The 27,129-nt window shown below is 44.2% G+C and overlaps 1 protein-coding gene across 2 annotated transcripts; it reads left to right on the top strand.

Annotated features, from left to right (window-relative positions):
- The first annotated feature begins 891 nt into the window (after window positions 1-891).
- On the top strand, window positions 892-26,214 carry LOC111150834 (TOR signaling pathway regulator). 2 transcript variants are annotated; one of them, XM_022508458.1, is made up of 7 exons: window positions 892-1,066; window positions 5,512-5,691; window positions 6,565-6,664; window positions 12,061-12,192; window positions 21,148-21,243; window positions 23,141-23,203; window positions 24,676-26,214. In XM_022508458.1, the coding sequence occupies exons 1-7, from the start codon at window positions 963-965 to the stop codon at window positions 24,817-24,819; spliced, it is 819 nt and encodes a 272-aa protein (XP_022364166.1). In that variant the 5' UTR covers window positions 892-962; the 3' UTR covers window positions 24,820-26,214. The 2 variants fall into 2 exon arrangements, with proteins under 2 accessions (XP_022364166.1, XP_022364167.1); XM_022508459.1 differs by having other exon boundaries at window positions 1,011-1,066; window positions 5,517-5,691.
- Window positions 26,215-27,129: the final 915 nt, after the last annotated feature.

The following is a 27,129-nucleotide window of genomic DNA, read 5'->3' on the forward strand; positions in this document are numbered from 1 at the left end:
CAGGCGCGCGCTCCGCGGGCACCGACGGGGACTTGGACCCGCAAGTGCTCCGCGGATGCCGACGGGGACCTACACCCGCCAGCTCAGAGTACCAGGCAAGCCCAGCTCCAGGGCCGGGAAAGGCCTCGGGGAGACCAGCCCGTGGAAGGCGCAGCGAGGCCGGACCGGAGAACCGCACCCCCGGAGGCCGGTCCGAGCACGGTTAACGGGCGTCGGAGAGAGAACAGCGAGCTGAGGGCTTCCAAGAGGCGGCGCGCAAGCGGGTGGGCAGAGCAGCGTCCGCAGCGAGCCCGGACGGACAGACTGGGGGGTCCTGAGGTCAAGCCTCCTCGTTCCGAGGTTCGTCCGGGGCCGCCCAGGCAGCCCTGGGGGGGCGGGTTTCTCCCGCGCGGCGGGAGCTCACCCGACGCCGACGTCCCCTCCTGAGCCACGCGCCGCTCGACGCCGCCCCTAAGCGCTACGGGATTCCTGGGTTCGGCCTCGAAAGGAAAATGCGGGACATTCCCTCCCACCCCGGTTTGCCAACACGCACGGCGGTGACCTCGCTCTGCGGCGTCCGTGGAGATCGGACCCCGTCCCGGCGTCCGGTGAAACACTCCCGGATGACGTCACCCAGCGAGTTCAGCGGGCGGGGCGCCCCGCCCCCGGCCACATCCCCGACCAAGCCCCGCCCCTCAGCCGAGCTCCCGTTTCCCGCTTCCGGGACATCGTGACGTAAGACGTGGGTCACGCAACGCGGGCAGCGGGTCCCGGAAGCAGAAGTGGCAGGCGCGGAGGCGGTGGCAGGGTGGGCGGGCGTCCGGGTCGGCCGCAGGGGGCGGGGCGGGGCGGGGCCGGGCATGGTAACGGCTCGGAAGCCGAGGGGGCTGGGCCGGACGCAGGCGGAGGACCCGGGGTCGGCCGCCGCCGCTGCCGCCCTGTCCCAGCGCGCTCCGTGAGTCCCGCGCGGCGCCGCGTCGGCCATGATGATCCACGGCTTCCAGAGCAGCCACCAGGACTTCTCCTTCGGGCCCTGGAAGCTGACGGCCGCCAAGACGCACATCATGAAGTCGGCGGACGTGGAGCGGTGAGGCTCGGGCGGGCGGCGGCGGCGGCGGCGGCGGGCGGGCGGGCGGGGGGCCCGAGAGCGCCGGGAGGCCGCCTGTGCCTCGCCGGGGTCCGGCCGCCGCCGCCGCTGTCGCTCCGGCCGGCTCCGAGCAGAGCGACCGGCGGGCGCCTCAGACCAATGCGCGATGCCCGACGCCGGCGCCGGGGGTGCGCGCGGTGGGGGTTGGCGGGTCGGGCGGGTCGCCCGAGACGCGGGAGACGGAAGGGCCGCCGCCTCCAGGGAGCGCGTCCACGGACGGACGGACGGACGGACGGGGCCTTGTGCCCTGGAGTCCCCGAGACGGGGGCGCGGCGTCCGGGCAGGTTCGGGCGCTGGGACGCGGCCGGGAGGCGTTTGTGATGCGGGACCGCGGGGCGTCGGGCGCGTGGAAAGCCGGACCGCGGGGGCGCTGCGAGCCTGCGCTGGTTCGAGGAGCCGTTTCCGTGGGGTGGCGGCGCGGACGCGGGGGCGGGGGCGGGGGCGGGCGCGGGCGCGGGCAGGGAGCGCGGCCGCCGAGTGTGTTCCGTGCGACTCCGTGCGGGGAGCGACGCTGTCGGGTGCGCGCGTTGCGGGACTTCGCCGATGGTGACGGCGGGGGCTGCGGGGCTGCGGGGCTGCGGAGACCCGCTGCAAGGGCGCACCTGGCCCTACCGGCCGGTTGACGGGAGGAGGGAGGAGCGGTCCGTGCGGACTGCGGGGTTTCTGGCTCGGGCCGCGGCCCGGGAAGCTTCGTGGTTGAGCCGCTGGGAAGCGGGACGCGGCCCAGATGGCGGCAGCCGCCGGAGAGAGCCGCAGGTCAGACTGTCTAGCTCTGAGTTGTGCGGGGCCGCAGGCGGGGGCGTAGCAGGCGTTTCCCCGGGCACTCGGGAAGCCTGACTGCGCCCGGGTGCGGGTTGGGGGTCATCAGCTTCGGGTTGACACCTGCAGCCTCGCGGGCGGGCTGAGCTCCTGCAGAAGTCGTCCGGGAACGGAGAAGGGTGCGGGGCGGCACCCGAGGCCGTGCTGGTGTTCTAAGACTTAGGCCAAGGAAGGCGACCAGGGGAGAGAGGCATGAAGGGATGGTTAGTAGTGTAAAGTAGTAATTATTTTACCTACACAACTGGAATATTTTGTAAGGCCGCCAGATTTCTCCAGATATATTGGGGCAAATTCAGAGAATCACGTCTTGTATTATTTTATATGCATTATTCAGTGGAGTAGTTAAGATCTGTTTAATTGGATGTTTTTTATTAAAATTTATTCCAATACATTCCGTCTTCATCTTATTAAATCTTTTAAGTATTTAATATTTTCTTTATAAAAATTTCGTTTCATTGTAGTGGGCACATTTAACATGAGATCTATATTCTTAACAGTTTTTTTTTTTTTTTTCCATCAGAACTTTGTAGTTTTTTCCTTGGAAGTAGTGTGTTGGTCTGTCTGTATTTGTCGTTGTCCGTTCGTCTCTCGCTGGATGCCTGGGTTGCGGTCATATGTTGGCTGTTGTAAATAATGCTGTAGTGAGCATGAGCTTACATATGTTTCTTCAAATTCGTGTTTTTATTTGGTTCAAATAGAATTGCTGGATTCTGTGGTAGTTCTGTTTTTAATTTTGGGGGGAACCTTATTCTTTTCCATAGTGGCTGCACCACTTTGCATTCCCACCAGCACTGTAGGGAGGGTTCCCTTTTCTCTGCATCATGGCCCTTGCACGTTATTTTTCTTTTTAATGATAGCCATTCTCACAGGTGTGAGGTGGCATCTCATCGTCGTTTGATTTGCATTTCCCTGATGATTAGTGATGCTGAACATCTTTTCATGTGTCTCTGTGTCGTCTTTGGAGACATGTCTTTCAGCTGCTCTGCCCATTTCTAATTTGTATTGATTGTGTGGGTTCTTTATGTATTTTGGATATTAATCCCTTATCAGTTGTATCACTTGCAGATATCTTCTCCTGTTTAGTAGATTGCCTTTTCATTCTGTTGGTTTCCTTCACTCTGCAAAGACTTTTAGTGTCGTATAGTGCCATTTATTTATTTTTGATTTTGTGCCTTTGGTTGAGAAGACAGAGCCACCGTGTATTGCCAAGACTGATGTCAGGGAGCTTACTGCCTCACGTTTTCTTCTGGTAGTTTTATAGTTTCTGGTCGTACATTTACATCTTTAATCTATTTTGAATTTATTTTTGTGTACAGTGTAAGAAAGTGGTTGTTTCCTTTTTTTTGCATTTCAGTTTCATTTTTTTGATTTTCCAGTTTCCCCCAGCACCACTTATTGAAGAGACTGTTTTTTCTAATTTTATGTTTTTGCCTCCTTTGTTGAAGATTAATAACCTTGTAGGTGTGGGTTTAAAGATTTACTTACTTGAGAGAGAGCGAGAGGAAGATCCTGCGAATGAACACGCGAGCAGGGGAGAGGGAGAGCGAGAGGGAGAATCTCAAGCGGGCCCCGCTCTGATCGCAGCACCTGCTGCGAGGCTAAGTCTCAACAACGCTGAGACGATGACGGAGCCGAAACCAAGAGTCAAGCTTAACCCACGGAGCCGCTCAGGCGCTGCATACGTGTGGGCATATTTCTGGGCTCTTCGTCTGTTTCACTGATCAGTGTATGTTTGGCGCCAACACCATCCTGTGTTGGTTACTGTAGCTTTGTAGTATAGGTTGACATCAGGGAGCAGTTTACTTCTAGCTTTGGTCTTTTTTCTCAAGATTGCTTTGGCTGTTCAGGGTCTTTTGTAGTTCCCCTCCTAACAAATGCTTACGTGTGCGGTGCGTTCTTGTTAACTGCAGGTCCGGGGTTGTACAGCAGGTCTCTGGAGCGTGTCCATCTGTATTTCAGGGGCAGAGGCGGGGGCTGGGGGGAGAATCTCAAGCAGACTCTGTGCTGAGTGCTGAGCCCCGCTTGGGGCTTGATCTCACAACCCTGAGATCATGACCTGAGCCAAAATCAGGAATCCGACATTTAACCGACTAAGTCACCCAGACACTGCCAGATTTGACTATTGTAGATCCCTCATAAAAGTAGGATCATGTAGTATTTGTCTTTCTGCGACTGGCTTTTTTCCTTAGCAAAATGGCCGCAAGGTTCATCCATGTTGTTCCATATTGCAGACTTTCCTTCCTTTTTTTTAGGTTGCATTGTATTCTGTTGCATGTATAAACCGTCTGTGGTATGGATGGACACTTAGGTTGTTTCCACATCTTGGCTATTGTCAGTAGTGTTACAATGAACAAAGGAGTGTTAATTTCTTTAGTACTTAATATTTTCTGTTTCTTAATAACTAAGAATAAATTTTACTTAAATTTGCGATGAAAAATTAACATTATTAGGTATCATACTAAAGGTGTGCAACTTAAAATGTTAGATCCCTGATGTGCACACAAACATACACACAGATGTAATAAACAAACGTGTCCAGTTTTTCTTACTGTTGTATCATAACCATTTTTCCTATTTTATTATATTTTCTCTTTAAACATTTTTGATGATTCTATAATATTTCATTGTATGAATATACTATAGTATACATAACCATTTATTTCTTTATGATTGGATTTTCCAAGTATTTCTTTTTTATTATTATAAAGAAAATGGTTATGAGTATTAATTTGTATAGCTCGTTTCTGCATTGGGGATTATTTCTTTATTATAGATTTCCAAAACTGATATTTTGAGTCAGGATATCCGTTTGATTAAATTCTTGGTACTTTTTGTTTCATTGGTGCCTCGGGGGATAGAATGTAAATTGACACAGTCCTTCCAGAAAGCCGTGTAAGCAAGTGCCGGTTTCCCTCATCAGCGTTGCTGCTTTTGCCTTCTTCATGACCACCTTTTAAAACTTGGGACAAGTTGAGAATTTTATTGGAAAGGTTGTTTTCCTACAACCTACAAGAGACAGTCTCTTTAAGTGCTATCGTCTATAATTCTTAGTTAATATATAAATGTAGTTAATATCTTAACTATAATTAATATAATTGTTGTATAAGAACAAAAAGTCTACCAGAAACATGAACCTTATGGAAACATGAGACTTTGGTACATTAGGTCATCTCCTAGGCAGTCATAGTAGAATCAGGACCCATATTTATTCTTGATAGGGGTGGGTCTTTGGTGATCCAGGAATGAAATAGATGTTTCTAATAAGAATCAGTATTTTTTTCCATTGTTTAATTTTTTCATGCAGGGTTTTTTATTATTTTTATTTTATTTAGTTTTATAATAGCTGCGTAGCTGTTCAAAAATCCGGAAGTCTTAGAAAAGAAAATTGACACGAAAGCCTTCTGATCTGCTAAAGTTGCTGTTGTAGAACACTTGCACTGAAGGCCTCTGCTTTCGTTGTGGTCCCTTAGAACGTCACTCAGAGCACATGTAAACTTTTGCCTCTGTTGCCCACTTTGTAATTATAACCGTATTGGAACTATTATCTGACTTTTGGTTATGCATAGGTTAGCCGATGAATTGCACATGCCGTCTCTCCCTGAAATGATGTTTGGAGACAACGTCCTGAGAATCCAGCACGGCTCTGGCTTCGGGATTGAGTTCAATGCTACAGATGCATTACGATGTGTAAACAACTATCAAGGAATGCTTAAAGTAGCCTGTGCTGAAGAGTGGCAGGAGAGCAGGTGAGAATCTGGAAGGGTATGGGTTAAATGAAAGAGAAGAGTTGAAAAAACCTTCATGATATGTGTCTTTTATTAGAGTGAAAGGCAAGTATTATTATCATACTTGATAGTTGGATCATTCTAGGATTCATTTTTCTCACCCGTAAAGTGGAGATCTTGAATACTTGCTGAGTTCAGTTGAATTACAGTGGAGCTGAGCTAGTAAGGTGACGTTTTTGAACCTGGGGTGTCCTTCAGTGAAGAGGCGGTACACCGTGTACTTTTCTGTTCTTGCTTTTGAAGAAAAATAGTTACTTGTGATTTGCATTGTAAATGTAGGGGGCATTGAAATAGAGAAACATGTATTTCCTCTGATATCAAATTAGCAGTTATTTACTTTGTGCCAATTATGTACCAGGTACCTTGGAGGATAAAGAGAAGTACAGGTCTCGGGACGCCTGGGTGGCTCAGTTGGTTAGGCAGCTGCCTTCGGCTCAGGTCATGATCCCAGCATCCTGGGATCGAGTCCCACATCGGGCTCCTTGCTCAGCGGGAGCCTGCTTCTCCATCTGCCTCTGCCTGCCACTCTGTCTGCCTGTGCTCACTCTGACAAATAAATAAAATCTTTAAAAAAAAAAAAAAAGTACAGGTCTTTAAACCATGTCCTCAGGCAGTGTACAGACTAATTGGAGAGACTATATCAGCATATGACAAGTTTAGTAACAATAAATATGCAGAAAAAGCAAGAACGATCTTGCTTTGGTGAATTATGATAAGAATGTGTATCGATTAGAATGTTTGTGTCACTCGTAGAATGTAATCTGGTGTGATCCGTGAGCGCAGGTGATCTGTATTCTGCGCCATTGAATCTGATCCTCTTTCTTTGATTCCGAGGACGGAGGGTGAGCACTCCCAGGACGTTCTTAAACCGTACGATTGGACCTACACCACAGACTACAAGGGAACGCTGCTTGGAGAGTCACTTAAGTTAAAGGTAAGTCTTATTTTCTCCTTTTATGATCAAGTCATTCATTGTCTTGGACAGGGTCAGCATTAGAGCTCCCCAATTTGGCTTTTTTTTGCTGCTGCTTTCATCCTGCTTTCTGTCGAGGGAAGCTTCAGAACCTAATGCAAAGGGATTTTGCTTACTGATTATAAACAGAAAAGAGGAAGGCCATAGGGGAAAAATTTTTATTCCCAAAATATGTTTAGTAGCAATGGCAAACTGCCTTAATGTTATCATTATCACTCTCAAATTAAAATGTGTGTCTGGGGGCGCCTGGGTGGCTCAGTGGGTTAAAGCCTCTGCCTTTGGTTCAGGTCGTGATCTCGGGGTCCTGGGATCGAGGCCCTGCTTCCCCCCTCTCTCTTCCTGCCTCTCTGCCTACTTGTGATCTCTGTTTGTCAAAATAAATAAAATTTTTTAAAAATCTTAAAAAAAAATGCTTGTCTGCCCTTGGTGTATTGAATTGGGTGATGTAGACAAAACCTGATAGTTAGTAGCTTGCGGTTTCACAGCTGAACAGACTGGGGGACAGATGGGACTTGTGCTCAGACAGCTCAGGTGTTCGTCTTGCTGCACTGTCTCTGAGCCTGGTTATGACTCTGGGCGGGTACTTACCCCGAGTCTCAATTTTGTTAGTAAACTGGGTAAACAGAGATAATAGCCTCAATAGCAGAGTTTTGACAAGAGCCTATCTGTGGGAACGCGCTCAGGAAACCCTCCAGCTCCATGTTAATAATGCAGCCGTGTGAACCAGAGAGCTTGAGAAGAGATGGAGCGTCACTTCATGGTGCATGACACTGGGAAGTAGAATCTGTAGGTCTCAGATGGGGAACTTGGCTGCATTTTGACGTCCTGCAATTTGGAATGAAGAACATGTGGCTTAGGTTGCAAGTCTCTATCACATTCAGTTACAGAGAAGAAAGTTTCTTTAGTGGAAATAAAGTGATCATTGGAGACCCAGATCGTATGTTGGCGGTTAGGCAGGAGTGTTAAGGAGCCAGAGCTGCGCATGGGCACCTTGTCTGTGCAGAAGTTTTTGGAGTCTTGGGAAGACAGAAGTTCATAGCAGCCACTCCGCTCTCTTCGTTTCCTACACTCCTGTAATCCAGGCTTTAACTGTTTTACTCTGCTGCTTCCAAGACAAATATGCATTTTTTGAGAGGACATTTGTGTATTCATTCATTCACTCACTCACTCCTTCATTCTTGAGCTCTTCCTCTAAGCTAGACACTAATTCTGGGAGCGGTGGATGCAGCAGAAAACAGACAAAGATCCCTCCTGTATAGTCTAATGGGCAGCAAGGTTATTTCAGTCCCTCGATACTTCATAGATTGATGTTCTCCTTTCTTCTCCTGAGTGAAAACCTTTGTAAAGAACAAAGTTCATTTGATATTTCATTGCTGGGAGTGAGGAAATGGGAACTCATTTTAACTCTTTGCAGGAATGATGCCTTACAAGTTGATGAATACGTTCCTTTATTGCCTTAAAAAATTGAGTAACCATTTTCTAGGCAAAATTGTTAGAACTTTGTTGCTTAATCCTCAGAATAACCTTGTATCATCGGCACTCTTATCCTCATTTTGTGGATGAAGAAGTGGGTTTAAACTCTTGAAGTACATGTCTCTTAATAACGTAATACCAAAGCTGTAGCTTATGGTTAAGCATGTTTGTTGTATGTGGAAGATCACACCATTGGAACATTTTTTACATTTGACTTTCTTAAGAATTTTTTGCCCTATAATATTACTTGCGATTTTAAATTTCAATTCTTCCACCCTTTCTGAAAACAAAAGCCCTGGTGTGTATAGGAAGTATATGCCTGCGGAGGAAAATATAATTTATATAAATGGTAAGAATGTCAGAGAATGAGGTGTTTGAATGAAACCTTTCCTTTTGCCCTTATATTCTTGCCGTCTAATTGCTGGGGGCTGCTTGGGTGTGTGTGTGTGTGTGTGTGTAGTGTTTTCTCACTCTTTTTGGGCTGTTTCACAGATTATTTGAGTTGTAGCATAGTGTAAGAGACGAGAGCCAGCCGTAGAGTTGTGCCGGTCGCAGATCTGCCCTCACTAATTATTAGCCGGGTCGCCCTCAGAACACCTCTGAGATTACGGCGTAAGAGTGTTATGAGGTCAGAGGCCTAATGTGTGCCTGGCAACATGTGGTCATTTTCTTCATTCTTGTTGACTAGATCAGTTGACATTGCAGGAGAGTGGAAGTCCGCCCTTGTAGCTGTATTGCCCTTTAGGAATAAAACGTGTATAATGTCCATGCATTTAAGAGTGTATTTTTTAAAAAGATGTATTCGTTTGTTTGAGAAAGAGTGAGAGAAAGAGAGAGTGTGAGCCAGAGGAGGGATAGAGGAAGAGGGAGAGAGAGAATCCTTAAGCAGACTCCTCGCTGGGTCTGGAACCTGACGCTCAACCCTGAGATCATGACCTGAGCTGAAACCAAGAGTCAGGTGCTTAACCGACTGAGCCACCCAGACACCCCTAAAAAAAGCATTCTTTTTTAAAGCATGTTGGAACATTTGTCAGCTTATTCAGTGTGATTTGATATTTTGAGCTTTTTTTTCCTCTTTTTTTTTTTACCATGGTAAAAAACATAACAAAGTTTATCATCTTAACAGTTTCTCTATATGGTAATTTAAATTTATTCATGTTGTTGTGCAGCCAATTTTCAAAACTTTTTCATCTTGAAAAACTGAAACTCTGTACCTGTTAAACAGTAACTCCTCATTTCCTCCTCCCCCAGTCCCTGGCAACCGCCATTCTGTTTCCTGTTTCTATGAATTTGACCTCTAGATACTTCACATAAGTGGAATCTTACAATATTTGTCTTTTTGTGACTGGCTTATTTCACTTAGCATCGCGTCCTCAGGGTTCATCAGCGTAGCGCGTGTCAGCCTTTCCATCCTTTTTAAGGCTGAGTAGTATTTCTGTAGATGGAGGCCGTGCTTTGCCTCCCCTCGTTTGTCAGTGAGCACGTAGGTTGCTTGTCCTTGGCTATTGCGAATAGTGCTGTTGTGATCAGAGGCGTGCAGACCCCGCTTTGAGATTCTGCTCTGGGTGTTTTGGATGTACACCCAGAAGTGGAGCTGCTAGATGGCACAGCAGTTCCGTTTTTAACCTTCTGAAGAATCTCCACACTGTTTTCTACAGTGGCCGCCCCACTTTATATTCCTGTCAGCGATGTCGGAGGGTTTTAGTTTGCATTTCTCTAACGATTAGTGACGTTGAGCATCTTCTCATGCTAAGTGGCCATTTATATATCATCTTCAGTATCTCGAGCTTTCCAAAGTACATTTTTAGGGAGAAATGTACAGACTTAAACGTTGGAAATGAATAGATTTTGTTACGTCTAAAGGCAGAAGGAGCTGCGCATACTGTACCGCAGCTGATAGAGTTGTTTATCACAGGGACGTGGGTTAACAGTTCTAGCAGTGTTTCAGTTGGGCAAGGTGAAGAAATTCTAGAGATCTCTTTGACAATAGTGTGAATACAGTTAGCACTCTTGAATCGTATGCTTAAAAATGGCTAAGATGGTAGATTTCATGTTATATGTTACTTTTGGCTGCAATTAAAAGAAAAAGTTAAACATAGAGTTACCATATAATACAGGAATTCTACTCCCTCAGTAGATGCACAAGAGAATTGGAAAACCTGTCCCCATGCAAAAACCTGTCCCCAGCTGTTCACGGCAGCGTTATTCAAAATAGCTAAAATGTGGAAGACACCTAAGTAATCATCAGTGAATATGCAGAACTGGTGTGTCTGGACAGTGGAATGTTAGTTGGCCTTGAACAAGGAACAAAATGCTGGTCGCGTGCTGCAGGGGTGAGCCTCGGAAGCAGGCTGAGGGAAGGACGCCAGACACAAAACACCTGTGGTTGCTCTAGGATGATTTGCAAAGGGACGAATCTAGAAAAACAGAAGTTAGAGTGGTGGTTTCCAGGGTATGGAATGGAGAAGAAAGAGTAACTGCTAGTGGGTATGGGGTTTTCTGGGGGAATGATGCAGGGTTCTGGAGTTAGGTAGCGGTGAGAACTGCACAGTCTTGTGAGAAAACTAAAAAATCACTGAATTGTACACTTTCAGAGATTGAATTTTATAGTATGGAAGTTATATCTTCATTTAAAAAAAAAGTCACTGTATAACAGTAATTTTACAATATGTTCCTAATGGTATGTACTACAGAAACAAAAAGAAAAAAATTTTTCTTATATATATTTATATATGAAGATAAATCTATATCTTGTATGTATATACACACATGCACTGCTTTCAGTAATTTTAAAAAGGAAATTTAGCATAGGGTTCTTAGTGTTTACCATTAATTAACTTTATATGATAAATTTTAAAGAAATTATAAGTCAAGTATTTTCCTTCTCATAAACCTCCATTTGATGTGAGGGAGATCTTATTGGAAAGACGTGAATAAGACTCACTTTTCTTGAAAGGTGTTAAGAATGTTTGTAGTGTTCCATATGTTTTTTAAGCCTTTTAAAGATTGTGAAATAACTCCAAAAATATGGAGGTACAGTTTAATGAATTGTGAAATATAGGAAAAGAAAGATGTTGCGAGCACCCTCCAGCAGGCTCCCTCCTGATCGTAATTCTTTTGTAAAAATATTTTCTAGTATAATTTGAAATTTTCGACCTTAACTTTCAGTTCCTTCAAAAATAGTGTGCATTGTTATTTTACAGCTTCGGCCTCATTTTCTTTTCTTTTTTTTTTAAGATTTTATTTATTTGACAGAGATCACAAGTAGGCAGAGAGGCGGGGTGGGGGTGGGGAAGCAGGCTCCCCGCTGAGCAGAGAGCCCGATGCGATGTGGGGCTCGATCCCAGGACCCTGAGGTCATGACCTGAGATGAAGTCAGAGGCTTTAACCCACTGAGCCACCCAGGCGCCCCTACTACCTCATTATTTAAAACACTATTTTGTTTGTAGGTTTGGGGAAGCTAGGCTGGGAACCTAAAATATTTAACAGGATTCTAATGGGGATTTTTAAAGCTCCAAACCAGTGTATGAAAGGTGGACTTTCAGAGCACAAAACTGCTTTGGACGTCTATGATAGTAGTTCACGCTAATTTTCAGATGATTAGTTTTCTGATAATCATAACAGAACACTTGATTTGAATTTGACTTTTATGAAAGATGATGAATTTTGACTCCCTTGTTTTCTGAAGTTATAGTATCTGCTATCTGTAGTATCTTAAGTTTTTCAAGGACAAGGAACATATCTCGTCTTTCATGTCTCCTGACGACACGCAAAAGTAGAACTGTGTGCTCTGGCTATGAAGACAAGGCGGGTAGGAGAACAGTTTTCCTGTGGCTCTAATTCTTTAAATTTTTATGTATTCCTTCTTGAATTTTTTCTTTCAGGTTGTACCTACAACAGATCATATAGATACAGAGAAACTGAAAGCCAGAGAACAGATTAAATTTTTTGAAGAAGTTCTCCTGTTTGAGGATGAACTTCATGATCATGGAGTTTCAAGCCTGAGTGTGAAAATTGTGAGTACTGTGATTTTTTGTTTAAAATTAACGTCCTTCTTCCGTTCTCACTGTTGGTCAGAAATACAAGACTCACTTAGAAGACTCATGGTCTTAACATGGTATCGTGTCAAGTATCACTTGGGTCTAGAGTACATCTTCATGTCCATTATAAATTCACAAAATCTTAGTATATTCCTAAACTTTAGTTTAGCCGAACATTTACTTTTAAAAGAGGTGCCTGGCTACTTTGTAGTTTGTTTGTTTACTGTTTAATTTGAATGAAAATTATGGCTTAATTTTTACTTTTGAATTAAAAATGCTACTGAAAGGATCAACAGACTGTACCTCCATCTCGAGCACAGAAACGGAAAACAAAAATGACACACGTGAACTGCTTACTCCTTTTGTGTTCTTTTCTGTCTGGCGAACAAGCTACTTCCACTTAAAATGTATTGGTGGGACACGTTTAAAAAGAATAATACATGCTCATTAGCAGTTGCTCATACGTGTTTACTGTTGGGTCGTAATTGGGTTTCTAACACTTTATAGAAAATTTTCAACCGAAACTTTGTATTACATGCCTTATCCCGTACTACCAGCTAAAATGTCATCTCCTCTGTATGGCACAAAACAGCTGCCCCGGGCAGAGTTAAATATTCCTCTGCCAGACCCTGTAAGTACTTTCTTTTAAACCCTCAGTTATAGCACTTACAAAGTCTGTCAGACACAGGGCCCCAGCTTCCGAAATTGTGCTGGGAGCGTATGGTTGTGGGTATTGTGATGGAAGTGATAAGGAATGAAAACAGTAAATCAAAACTTGACTTTTTTAAAGTCCAGTTTTTCTGTACTATCACAGAATTTTGGAATTGTAATGAATGTGTAGAGAATCACTTAGGCTAGCTTCTGTGTTTTATAGACAAGGCCCAAAGTTTGGTTTAGCTAAGGTCATGCAACTAGTGACGGTTTTCTTTGTACCATCTAATACATATCATTACTCTGGCATTAGATAATTGTTCTGTTAGCACCTTACTCCCTTGCTCACCTGTAACCCTCCTCCAGTTGAGCTTTCATCATTTAGGTCCGTTCACTGTCCAGCTTACCCAGTCACGCCTGTCTGCTTGCCCACCCGCCTGCTGTGACTCACTGACTATGTGGAAGTTCCTTAGGGTTTTCCTGTCTGTATGCGTTAGTATCCGAGCAGGCGGCTGTTCCTTGATGTATCTGTATGTGGGGCGCCTGTGTTCTTGTCAGTGGAGGAGCTGGAGAGGAGGGGCACGAATGTGTTCTGTGTGCACCAGAGTAAACAGTAACTAAGTCTCAAACTGAGGAGCAACGTCATCTTAACATGGTCTTTCTTTTTACCTCGTGTAACTTATTTTTATTTTTTAATTTTTTATTATTTTTAAAGACTTTATGTATTTATTTGGCAGAGAGAGAGAGAGAGAGAGAACCAGAGCACAAGCAGAGCGGCAGGCAAAGGGGCTCCCCGCTGAGCAGAGAGCCTGACGTGGGACTCAATCCCAGGACCCTGCGATCATGACCTGAGCCGAAGGCAGCTGCTTAACTGACTGAGCCGCCCAGGCATCCCTATTTTTATTTTTTTAAAAAGATTTATTTGAGAGGAAACACAGGCACAGGTAGGGGAAGGGCAGAGGGAGAGACAGACTCTCAAGAAGACTCCGTGCTGAGCTCTCCTAGCCCCACACATGGTTGATCTCACCACCCTGAGATCACTTGCTGAGCTAAAGCCAAAGTGAGTCCCTCGATGAACTGACTTCACCACCCAGGAGCCCCTTATCTCCCCTTATCTTGTAATTGTATTTTTTTTTTTTTTAAGATTTTATTTACTTATTTGAGAGAGAGTGCATACAAGTGGGGCGCGGGGAGCAGAGGGAGAAGCAGCAGCAGCAGACTCTGTGGCGAGTGAGGGGCCAGAGGCGGGGCTCCACGCAGCGCTCTGTCGCACACCCCAGAGATCATGACCTTAGTGGAAATCAAGAGTCCGATGCCCAACCAGTGAGCCCCCCAGGCGCCCCCACGCGCCCCCACATGACGTTCCTTCTGTAGAAGTGAAGATTAGCCTGGTAAACAAAAGTGTAGGTGAGAAACCAGGAATGTGGTGCCTGGGAAGCTGAGGAAGACGTGAAAGTCAGCATCGGGCTGTAAGGAGATCCTAGACTGAGTTGGTGTCCCCTAGACTAAAAACATTGGTTATAGCTTTTAGCAAGTAAGATACTGTCAGTCACCTTGGCGAGCGCAGTGTTAAGTTACATGGTGAGGGGGTAAGTGAAGGACACGGAGGTGGAGACAAGGAGTAGACCCGACTTCCAGAAAGCTTCCTGGATGAGAAGAAACAGAGATGTGCCGATGAGAGGACATGAGGTTGACAAAAGCGTGTGTGCTTTTTGTTTTTTTAAATATGGGGACTATGTTAGGATTTTATGAAGGCTTCTCACATGGGCATGGTCAGTTATTAACTCCATTTCTAGATCCACTCTTTTCTCTGGAAAATGAGGGTTGGAACTGAAAATCCATCTTCTAGTCATGGCCTGGTCTTTCTGGGGATCATCCCTGACCTGGGTGCTCACCGAGATTTGCTTCATTAGAACAAAAGATGTTCCTAAGTGCTCTTATCACTTAGGAATTTACAAGGGTTTCTGAAGCCCTCTGTCAGGAACCAGAAACAGAGACCAAGATACGTATTTTCTATTATTTCACAGACACCGTGTTAGGTACGTGTCTGTATTATCTCCTTATCCTTGGGAAGATTCTACACAGTGAGCAGAAATGGAGGGTCAGAGATACTAAGAAACTTGCAGTCATGCAGTGGATCCGTCGGACTCTGCCTTTGCTCATGAGAAGGGGTAGCCTTCGGCAGGAGAGATGCCGCTACTGCGGTGACAGGAGGAAAGGGGGATGGGATGGAGGTGAGCCTACCTCAAGTCCAGTGATGCCCAAACCTGGAGTTTTATCAGAATTACCTAGGCAGATTAGAGATTTAATTATCTCTTAACACAGGAGACAAAGAATACTTGTTGCCTGACTGTCCATAGTGTGCTTGCAGTACGTGCGTGGACTGGAAAGTTGGGTAGACACGTGGACATGGAGGGAATGGGTCAGGTGGTCCAGATCCGAGTAGGTGTGTGAGTTTCTCGAGCCAGACCAGGGAGGGAGCTGGTGGTGGACCACCGTGACGGTGAGGTATTTGCTGAGCTGGTTTTGTGACAGCTGCCAGTAGCTTCAGGCCGTCACGCTGCCCACCCTTGCTCGAGGATGAAGCAGCAGGACCTGCGTGCAGGGTGCTTCCCACGCAAGGTCACCTGAGGCCACTTCACTGGCCTTTTTACTTCGAGCGTTTTCTGACTTTGCATTTTTCCCACTTGCTTTCAGATAAAATATGAACCATCTCAGATTATTTTTAGTTTAACAGAGCTCTCTGAGGACCTTCAAAAATAAGTATAAAATTTTAAGGGCTGCCTTACATCGTTCCCCATGGCTAGGAGTTTGATTGGAGCTACGAAATAAACAGCTGACCCTTGAACAGGGTAGGAGTTAGGGGTACCAGTGACCCCCCCCTTAGAAGTTGAAAATCCTTGGGGCACCTGGGCGGCTCCATTGGTTAAGCGGCTGCCTTTGGCTCAGGTCATGATCTCAGGGTCCTGGGATGGAGCCCCAGGGCAGGCTCCCTGCTCTCCCATTGTCACTCCCCCTACTTGTGTGTGCACACACTCTCTCTCAAATAAATAAAATCTTAAAAAAAAAAAAAGTTGAAAATCTTTGGACAACTTTTCACTCCCCCAAAACTTAACCACCAGTGGCCTGTTGTTCACCAGAAGTCTCACCGATAACATGAACAGTCGGTTACACTTATTTTGCATGTTATATGTACTATTCTCTTACCATATAGTAAGCTAGAGAAAAAAATGTTATTAAGAACATCGTAGCGAAGAGAAAATAGAGAAGGGAAGATTGATCAGAAGAAATCGGCATATGTGGACTTGCACAGTTCAGACCTGTGTTGTTCAGGGGACAACTGTATAGATGGTCTTTCACTTTCCAAACATTCTTGGAATCATCTGGGGTAAGGGTAGTAATGTTCATTGCCTTTATTTGGTGTTTTAACCTTGGCCAGAAAACCGCTAAAAAGTTATTGTTTTAGAATTGTAAATCTAGTTGCTTATAAATGTTTGGTTTTTTGGTTTCCTTAATAATTAGAAAACCCTCTTAAAGAAATGATGCCGAAATGTGGAAGCTGCTTATATAAACAAAGTAACTTACTTTACATTCTGGAGATTGTTAGAGCCTTTTAGGTTGCTTTTAATTTATTTGTTTCAGATTTTGAAATTTTTTAACCATCTTAATTTTTAATTCTAAACCTAGACAGTTTTAATTAAAAAAGAAAATTTCCTGTGCCCAGATCCCCAGGAAGGAAGAGTAGATTTAGAGCTCTGTGCACTGTGAGCTCTGGGATGTCTGGATTTGCTTCAGGGAGTTTTTCGGAGTTTTGATAATTTTGTGTTTATGGCATTACCTATATCTACAGGATATTTCACAAATTAATTTTTTTTAAAGATTTTATTTATTTGTCAGCACAAGCAGGGAGAGCTGCAGAGGGAGAGGGAGAAGCAGGCTCCCCGCTGAGCAAGGACCCTGGGATGGTGACTGAGCCACCCAGGCATCCCTGATTTGTTTTCTAAATCAGCTTCTTAGAGCAAAGCTTGTTTTTAGGTTAGGATTTTGTATTCTAATACACTGCGCTTGGTAGGATTTATAGCTGATAGGACTTGTCTGTGGAAGATGAAAAGGAAAGCTATTTTCATGCTAATGTGTAAGTTTTTAGCTTTCAAAGAAGTAAATTCCCTCTCTCCCAAATACTGACAATGCCCTTATGTTCTGTAATGGTTTTTACAGCTAATGGTTAGTTCCATTCTGAGTCCTCAGGAGTGAATTTGTCCGCCTTTTGCTTCTGTGTGTTACTCAAAAGTGCAAGTACACCAGGTAGGGACCCATCTTTCCTCTCAAGGGACAGAGACAGTGCCTGCGTGGACGTGGCTTTTGTTGAAATGCGGGCCTGCTGCAATGCCATATTTCACAGAGACAGGCCCAAGGAATTGTTTCTTTACATCCCCATGTTTACAGATGAAGAAGGAGACCTTGGGTGGTTTAGTGACTTGCTCTGAATTAGTGGGTCTCAACCTAATTACACACATTGCTCCATTAGTTTTTTTGGTTTTGTTTTGTTTTACCAAATACTTTAAGCACCCCTCCCTTTTACTTCCCTGAAAGGTAATTCGTAGATAATATAACCCACCTTCTTTCCAATAAGCCAACATAATGTCCTAACTATAAAATAAAAGAGAAATAAGAGGAAATTGATTTAAAATAAGATACGTATTTCGGTCTGTAAGTGCGTCATGTGACTACACTGAAAGACCCCACGAAGTAGGCCCGTGCCTCCGTCCGAGTACTGACTCACTGAAGGCCGCAGCCGACGCCTCTGCTGGCGGAGGCGCCAGGCACCAGGGAGGGACTCAGACAGGCACCAGGGAGGGACTCAGACGACACAGGACTGCTGTGGCTGATGTAGTTTTTCAGAAATGGTGAACAGCCCTTAAGTAATGTTCCAAGTGAAGCAGGCTGTGGTCTTTCCCTCCATTACAAGGTCAGTGCATTCCTTGAGTGAATCTTGCATTTATATGTAAATGCAATTAGGTTCTAAGGTCAGAGCAATATAAATTGTTGTTTTGTTCTGTTTTAAGCCGTCTGAAGGCCAGTTAAGGTAATTGGGAGGCTCCTGGCCGCAGGACCGACTTGGTCGTGTAGGACTGTGGTGCTACGGAGTATCGGGCATCCCCGGTCCTCAGCTACCAGAGGCTGCGGTTGCTCATCAGTGTGAGGAAAACACCCAGAAATCTCCAGCTTCTCCTACAAGAGACCTGCTGCCTTCGAATACGCGGTTGAATTGTGCCATTGGGACTAGAACTGGGGTCTTCTAACTCCCAGTCTCCCCTCTGCCATGCTTCAGTGATCGCTTGCTGTGTTGTGCCCGTGTGACTGTTAACAACTAATTTGGAAATTTGAAAAAATGTTGCCAATCAGTCTTTCCAGTAATTACAAGTAGCACTCTGTCGAGCGGTAGTGCGATTCCCAGTCAGTTGTGACCGAGCAAGATGTCACAGGTCAGGGTCTTCCTCCAAGTTCGTTATTCTGGGTCTTGCTGTGAAGTCTGGTGCGGATACTGTGGCTGTGAGCGCTTTCTCCAGCAAAGGCAGCTCCAGCCTCTCTTGCGGTGAGCGCCCGCGGGGTGCCGGCTACGTGTCCTGGGTGTCTAGGCGGCAGGGATGCGGAGGTGAACCCAGCACTGTTCGCTGTTCGCTCTCGCTGCTGTGGGGCCTGCAGTCATGGGGAGGGGCGGGGGCTGTAGGCAAGTAAATGGATGTAGTAATGAATCTGTCGGTCTGTAAGGGAGTGGGGAGGAGATACCCGGAGAAACCTGCGGTTATGAATGGTAGGAAAGCTTCTCTGTAGAAGCGACATTGACACTGAGATCCAGAGATAAGTGAGCGTCACGTCTGGCCACAGGGTGTGTGGAGGTGCTAAGGCAGGGGCACCTGGGTGGCTCAGCGGGTTAAGTGTCCCGACTCATGATTTTAGCTCTCGTCATGATCTCAGGGTCCTGAGATGAGCCCCGAATCGAACTCTGCACTCAGTGGGGAGTCTGCTTGAGATTACCCCTCCTCCCTGCCCAAATAAATAAATAAATCTTAAAAAAAAAGGGGGGGGTTCCTAAGGAAGGAGAGCTTGGCCTGTGGCTGGTGACTGTCTAGGCAGTAAAGCCACTGTTAGTAACGGGCTGTCCTGTTACTTCTTCACTCCCGTTCACGCTGCTCTGTGCTCGTGCGGAGTTACAGGCCGTGCCCTGAAGATACCGTGCTGGTGCCTGCCTCCGAACTTATGTGTGCTCTCGCCTCTGTGGAAACTCTCCTTCCCACCCGGCTCTTCTTCCCATGGTCAGCTTCCCGCAGCCTTCTCTGACTCTGTCCAGCAGACGTAGGCACTTCTCTCTCTGAGTGCTTCTGAGCCTGGCCACCCCCCACATCATGCTTCTCTGTTTCCCTCTTTGATAAACTTCCTGACCGTTAGGATTCTGTCTTTTTTTTTTTTTTTTTTAAGATTTTATTTATCTATCTGACAGAATGATGACGAGAGAGGGAACACAAGCACAGGGGAGCTGGAGAGGGAGAAGCAGGCTCCCGGCAGAGCAGGGAGCCTGATGCAGGGCTCTGTTGCAAGACCCAGGAATCATGACCTGAGCCCAAGGCAGACGCTTAATGACTGAGCCACCCTGGTGCCCCGGGATTGTGTCTTCTTATCTATATAAATCCAAGACCTACTGTAAGAAGAACTGGACTTTAGTAGATAATAAGGTTTATTTAGTAAATGGTCAAGCACTTTTTAAAAAAGAAACGGTCTTTATTTTATTTATTTATTTTTTTAAGTAATCTCTACCCCCAACATGGGGTTTGAACTCATGACCCTGAAATCAAGAATTGCATGCTCTACTGACTAAGCTACTCAGGTTCCCCCAAAGATACTCTTCTTCTTCTTCTTCTTCTACTCAGGTTCCCCCAAAGATACTCTTCTTCTTCTTCTTCTTCTTCTTTTTTTTTTTTTTTTAAAGAGGGAGAGAGATGTTGGGGAGGGACGGGGGCAGGATGGAGAGAGAGAATCTTAAGCAGGCTCCATGCCCGGTGTGGAGCCTGACGCGGGGCTTGATCTCTCAGCCCTGAGATCATGACCTGAGCCAAAATCAGGAGTTGGACGCTTAACTGACTGAGCCACCCAGGTACCCCAAAATATTCTTTTTTAAGATCTAAAGACCCCTGTGCTCGCTTCGGCAGCACATATACTAAGATCTAAAGACCCCACACACTATTCAGCCCCTCCTTCCCTACCACTAGGACCAACCTCACTCGACTATCACTGACTCTCTGGCTTTCTTCAGTGGTTTACACTTGGAAAACAGAAATGTATAGCTATGACGCAGATGAAAGTTGTTAAGAACATGTTATAATGGTCGGGGCGCCTGGGTGACTCAGAGGGTTAAGCCTTTGTCTTCAGCTCGGGTCATGATCTCAGGGTCCTGGGATCGAGCCCCACATCAGGCTCTCTGCTCAGCGAGGAGCCTGCTTCCCCCTCTCTCTCTGTCTGCCTCTCTGCCTGCTTGTGATCTGTCAAATAAATAAATAAAATCTTTTAAAAAAAAAAAAACATGTTATAATGGTCTGATAAATCAGTCTTTGGCTGTATGAGATAGTACTTAATTGGTTGCACTGAATTAGACCATTCTATTTAAGGTCTCTTTATTAATGTAAATTGAATAAGACACAGGTAACAACAAAGAAATAGGTTATTCTTTAATTTTGGTATTACTGGAGTTGACATTTACTGTAAGTACTATTAATTTTTAAAGCGACCATTGATTTTTTTTTTAAGATTTTATTTTATTTATTTGACAGAGATCACAAGTAGGCAGAGAGGCAGGCAGAGAGAGAGGAGGAAGCAGGCTCCTCGCTGAGCAGAGAGCCCGATGTGGGGCTCGACCCAGGACTCTGAGATCATGACCTGAGCTGAAGGCAGAGGCTTAACCCACTGAGTCACCCAGGTGTCCTTAAATCAGCCATTGTAATTTTCATAATACTTACGTATTTTTTAAATCTTTAACCTCAATATCTTTTGACCAAAAAGTATTTTTTTATTGTAGGAAACTGAAGCCAGGATGTTTATATTATAATATAATATATTGAGCCTTAGTTGAAGCTATGACAAAGAACGTCTAGTTTAGAGATTTCTGTATACTGCTAATTCAGTCTTTCTGATGCCTTTAGAATTTTCATTTTCAAAAAAAATGATTTTCTTTTAGCAAAGTAATAACATATTTCATTTTCATTAAAATATTTCTATTTTTTTCAGAGAGTGATGCCTTCTAGCTTTTTCCTGCTGTTGCGATTTTTCTTGAGAATTGATGGGGTGCTTATCAGAATGAATGACACAAGACTTTACCATGAGGTGTGTGTTCTTACTTCATGAGTACCCTGGTTGACGTTGGGATTGTTCTGTTGTTTCATTGTCTGGTTGGGAATTTGAAGGGAAGCACTGCTTTATACTTTATGACAGTCCTTCTGACCTTTAAGGTAGGGGTTCTACATGCACTGTTGACTGCACAGTAAACGAAACAGCACATCTTTTCTGAAAGTTCTGGTAGCTAAAAATGTTTTCTAAAGGACACTCCCCAGTAGGGCATGTCTGATGCTTCTAAAAAAACCTCATGTGTACTTAATCTGTGTTTAAGAGAACTGTCCCTTAACTCTTACCTTTGTTCATCATATTAGTGCTTATATAATGTCTTTATTAAAAATACCAATCACATGGCCTCCTGGAGTTTGTATTACATAAGCATTGTGATAGTCGCGCCGAAGTTTGAAAGCTCGGTACTCCCTCTGAAGGAACTGCCGACATACAAGGTTTTCCAAAAAGTGTCTAAAAAATTGAGTCATGGAAGTTCCTCTGGTAGGGCCTGTGACCTCTGGTTTGTGATCATGTAGAATGGTGAATTAGAGACGAGGCCGCCAGAGTCAGTAGGGCAGTGGTGGTAACTGACTGTCACCACCACCCTGTGGAAGAAGAGCCGTCATCGGCTCTGTTCATAGCTGAGGCGGCGACAGCAAAGACATCAGGTGGTCACTTGCCCAGGTTCTACGGTGAATAGTGGCGGAAGTGGACTTTAAACCCAGTAAGACGGGGTTGGTGCCCAAGTCCCGTGCTCGGGGGCGGGGGGGTAGGGTTTCTTCCCTCAAAAAACTGTGGTTTTTTTCTTTTTTAAAAGTGGTAGCAAAGTACTAAAGATGGGCTGTATTTTTCTGCCTCAGAAAAGTGTGTGTGTGTGTGTGTGTGTGTGTGTGTGTGTGTGTGTGTGTGTGTTTATAATTTTAATATATACGCGTATGTATAGGGACGTTTGCGGCAGTGCTCTTGTTTGTAGCAGCGGAAGGAAAAGGCGGCGCTCACTGCTCACTGCATGGGCACGGACTTGAGCTATTTAATTTACGTCCATATGGTTGAAAGTAGACCGCCATTAAAAATGAGTGGCAGAGAGTTGACATTTAATTGATGTATAAAGATATGCATCTCAGCTTTGTATTTTAAAAAGTATGAACATATGTAAGTTTTGTAGAGATTTCTGAATGTTAAAAGATAGTGTTATCTGTAGGAGCTGTAGTTGCTCTCTACTTCCGTATTATCTGATTTTAGTGAGCAGTAATCTGGTTATTGATTAAAGATTAAAATTTACATTTATTTATAGAAAAGATTAAAACTTTAAGGGAGTTTAATCTTGTGTGATTTTTCTTTTATTGAATAATGTTTCACCAAAAAAACAAACTGTAATAAATTTTTTTTCTAAAACCTAACTTTAAAAAGTTGGAAATGGGAAAAGTCGAAGTCTAAAAATGTGATTTATTAAATAAGCAATTTGCAAGAATTTTGCGGAAATGGGAGAGAATAAAATTTAAGCCTTTTTTCTTTACATGTGAGAGTAGGCATGTTATGTAGATAGGTGACGATAAAGCTTAAGGAAAAGATGTAGTTCCAAACATGAATATTAAAATCTCTTGCACATATCATTTGCAAATATACATATTGTTTTTAAAGTTAAACTTTTGCTTGTATTTCTCTTACATGGTAATTATTAAATCTGTTTACATATGATATCACTGTGATTTATAGAGATTGGTATTAGTAATTAAGAATTCTTGGTGAAAATTGTCTCATGGCAGCGTGAAAATTCTTGTCAGACTTCCTGCTATTTGTAAGCAATTCTGTTGTCATAGGCAGTGCTGTTTGAGAGAAAGGATTTTGTAACAATAGAAATAGATTTATTGCAACCTTTTTTTATTTTTCAACATAGGCGGACAAGACCTACATGTTACGAGAATATACATCACGAGAGAGCAAAATTGCTAATTTAATGGTACAGTATTTTAATACCAGTTTTTAGAAGTTGACTTTTAATGTTCATTTTGCATGTTTCCACCCAAATCTGGATCCCTGAATCTATCAGTTCACCTAATAAGCCTCTAAAAGATAAATCCTACTGGAGCATAACGTTCCTGAGCTCACCTCAAATACAAAACCAGTTAGAGTTTTTGTACGTATCAGAGCCATCTTCTAGTCTAATTTCCACTTTTTATTCTGGAGAAACAGACCCAGAGCTGTGACTTACCGTAGGTCACACAGCTGTTTGTTGGTGGCTCAGCGAATGGCACCAGTGCCATGTTCTTTCCACTTAGCACCTTTTCACCCTGTAATTTCTTTCTACCCAGTCTCTTTTTTTCTCCTTAAAATGTGATAATTTTGTGCCATACCTTGTTTTGGCCCAATTTTCTTTATTTTTTGCTCTCCTGGGACTTGTAAAGGGCTTCTGCAAATCTGTAGGATTCTGTAATAGGTTGCTTCAAAAGTCATACCTTTTTGCACATATCGCTGTGAATTAGATTGATACCGCTCGTGCTTATTTCTGTGTGGATGTAGAGTACACGTGGGTAGGAGGAGTCACTTAGAGTCCATCGTGGGCCACATCCTGGCTCTGTGTAAAGGCTAGTGCTTTCAAGGTGCAAAAACATTAGTAAAAGAGGATGAGATTAAGATGCAGTAAAAAAAAATCTTTTTAAGTAGGCTCCGCCCTAAACGTGGAGCCCGACATGGGGTTTGAACTCATGACCTTGAGATCAACACCTGAGCTGAGACCAAGAATCAGATGCTTAGGGGCGCCTGGGTGGCTCAGATGGGTAATACGCCTCTGCTTTCAGCTCAGGTTATGATCCCAGGGTAGTGGGATTGAGTCCCACATCAGGCTTCCTGCTCAGTGGGGAGCCTGCTTCTCCCTCTCCCTCTGCTGATCCCCTGCTTGTGCTCTCTTGCTCTGTCAAATAGATTAAAAAAAAAAAAAAAAAAAAGGAGCAGACTTTTAACCGACTGAGCTACTCAGGCACCCTAAGATGTATTGAATCCTTAATACATGTGTGGGAGCGTTATAAATAACCTATCCCTGTAAGCTTTGAGGAAATCGTCCGTTAAGAGGTTGCATGATTCAGTAACAAGAGATACCCCTTATCATCCAGATCACCTCATGATGCTCCTCATATACGTGTGTTACAAACATATTACAGCTCCTTCTAAAATGGGTGTGTCGGGCACCTCTGTGGTGCAGCTAGTTGGGCGTCTGACGCTTGGATTCGGCTCAGGTCATGATCTCGGATCGAGAGGTCGAGCCCCGTGTTGGGCTCTGTGCTTGAGACTTCCCTCTCCCTCCCGCCCCCAAAATAAATTGTTTAAAAAAATAAAATAAAATTGGTGTGCTTTGTGAATATTTGAACCAAAGCATTTCTTAAAAGTACCGGTGTGGTCAGTGAATCTGTGCTAACACGATTTCTGTCTTTCCAGCACGTTTCACCTTCCCTCTTCACAGAACCTAATGAAATATCACAGTATTTACCGATCAAGGAGGCAGTTTGCGAGAAGCTTCTATTTCCAGAAAGAATGGATCCTAACCCTGCAGACTCACAAGAAAGTGCACCTGCGGAATAGAATGTGATAACAACATACACTCATCGTGGAATCTGACCGGGGACCTTAGCTATTTGGAGGGGGTATTTTTATTCTGAGAATTACTTGCCTTGTTTATGTGCAGATTTTCTGTAGCCTTAAAGGAAAAAAAAAACACAAAGGAGTGTTGCAGGCAGGTTCCACTCAACGGCTTTTTGTACTGTCTTCAGATTCATATTCCAGATTTATATTTTCTGGAGTTAAGTTTGGATTTCAACTGTTAGAGTGCGATCTCACTAGTAGTGTGTGTGCCTCACGCAGTGGGCATGGTCTGCGTCCGTCGTGAGACACTGTCTCCGACCCCGAGGGTCGGTGTCAGTCACAGAATCACAGCACCTTGTGGCTTCCGCGGGGTCCCTGATCGTGCATGTTGATGCGCTAGCTCTTTACTTCGGGCTTTTTGATGTTTATGCGCACTTCTGGAGAGCCGTGAGTTGCCTTTTAGGAAACTGATGTCGTAAGTGATCTTTACCCACACACACAAATATATATATATATATATATTTCCCCTTTAAATTTAAATTGGGTTTTGAAGTCTTTGAGAAAATTTCAGACACAGAACTGAATAGCAGCCTAGGGTCTGGGCAGACTGACGGTGCTCTATCCGTGGATGCACCTGAACGTGGCTCGCTGGCCGCAGGGAGATGTCAGAGCTGTCCTTCCTTCATCTTTAGGTGCTTTTTCTTAGGTGTGGTTCTACTTGTACTGACGTTTTTTAACTTCATTTTCCATGCAACCTTGGAATGAATAAATCCATTGAATATTGAATTTGTACTGTTGTGTAGCTAATTTATCAGCCAAATTTTGTCACAAGTGATTTTGGTATTTGTTTGCCTTCTGCTGCATCACCTGCAAGGTGTAGGAAATCAGGATTTTGTTGGGTTTAAGAAAATACATGGCATGTTCACTGTCTTTTAAATATACCTGTATTTAATCTTTTCTCGTAGGACAGAAAAGTGTATATATTGTGCTCAGCCTTCTGTTGTATTTTATTTGCCATGCGGATTTGAACAGAATAGACTCTTTATTCATACAGGATATATAAGAAATGAAAAACTTGTAAGAATATTCATTAGTTGAAGTTTCTGGGCAACATCATATATATTCTTAACTTGAATCAGTTATCTTAGTCTCTTGAGTCAGGTTTAGGTGACTTATTTCCAGAGTCCATTGCTAAAAATTGTGGGAAATTAAAAGAATTGATCTTTTTTATAGAGGGTGGGAAGTTGATAGGATGAGTGAGCTTCTGGAAGCTCCTTGAGTGTATTCCTGTGGAGAAGACCCAGAAATCCTCTATTTGCCCATTGCTAAATAAGACATATGCCATTTCATATTTATTTATTCCCAGTGTCTTTTTGTAAGAAAAGAATAAACAAGGAATTACTGATCTGTGTTTTGCTATTTCATTTATTTGTTTCCCCTGAAGCTCAATTTAAAAAAATGGTTTGGTACCCTTTTTTCATGTGTGCTTTGTTTGGAACTTGGTCAGCACTGTAGCCAGATTCTGCAGGCAGATTCTCATGAAAACCTAAAGACAGTCCAGAATAAATCATCATATGTCACTGCTATGAGCAATTTGAGAAATAAAGACAGAGGATCACAGGGGAAGGGAGGGAAAAATGAAACAAGATGGGACCAGGGAGGGAGACAAACCATGAGAGACTCTTCATCTCAGGAAACAAACAGGGTTCCTGGAGGAGGGGAGGGTGTAGGATGGGGTGACTGGGTTATGGACACTGGGGAGGGTGTGTGCTGTGGTCAGTGCTGTGAATTGTGTGAGACTGACGACTCACAGACCTGTACCCCTGAAACAAATACTACATTGTATGTTAATAGTAAATAGACAGAGTCCGGAATATAATCCCCAGTTCAGCTTCTGTTCCTCCTCTCCCTCGGCCCTCCCTGCCCGGTACTTCTGTGGGTATTTTAGTCCCCCAGTGTTTGCTGTAGGATGAGTTAGTATTTTTGAAAATAGAGATACCTGCCATTAATATCTTTCCATTTATTTTTAAGTGCTGTGTGTCCAATATGCACTAGGCAGAAAGGATTATAATAATGAGCCATATGTGTCTTTACAAGAGTTCAAATTTAATGGAGACAAAGTAAAAATAATTACAAATTTTAGTACGTATAATGGCAATAATAACCAACTTCAGAAGATAATGAAATCACCGTTAGTAGAGGTAGCCAGAGCTCTTCTGAACAAGGTGAAGAAAGACACAAGAGACTGTCACTCCTAACTTCACAAGGAGAAAAGCTCGAGAATCTATAACGTTGCACATTTTCTTGAGC

The sequence above is a fragment of the Enhydra lutris genome, unplaced genomic scaffold (assembly GCF_002288905.1).
Source record: "Enhydra lutris kenyoni isolate GAN:26980312 unplaced genomic scaffold, ASM228890v2 scaffoldscaffold24, whole genome shotgun sequence".
NCBI lineage: Eukaryota > Metazoa > Chordata > Mammalia > Carnivora > Mustelidae > Enhydra > Enhydra lutris.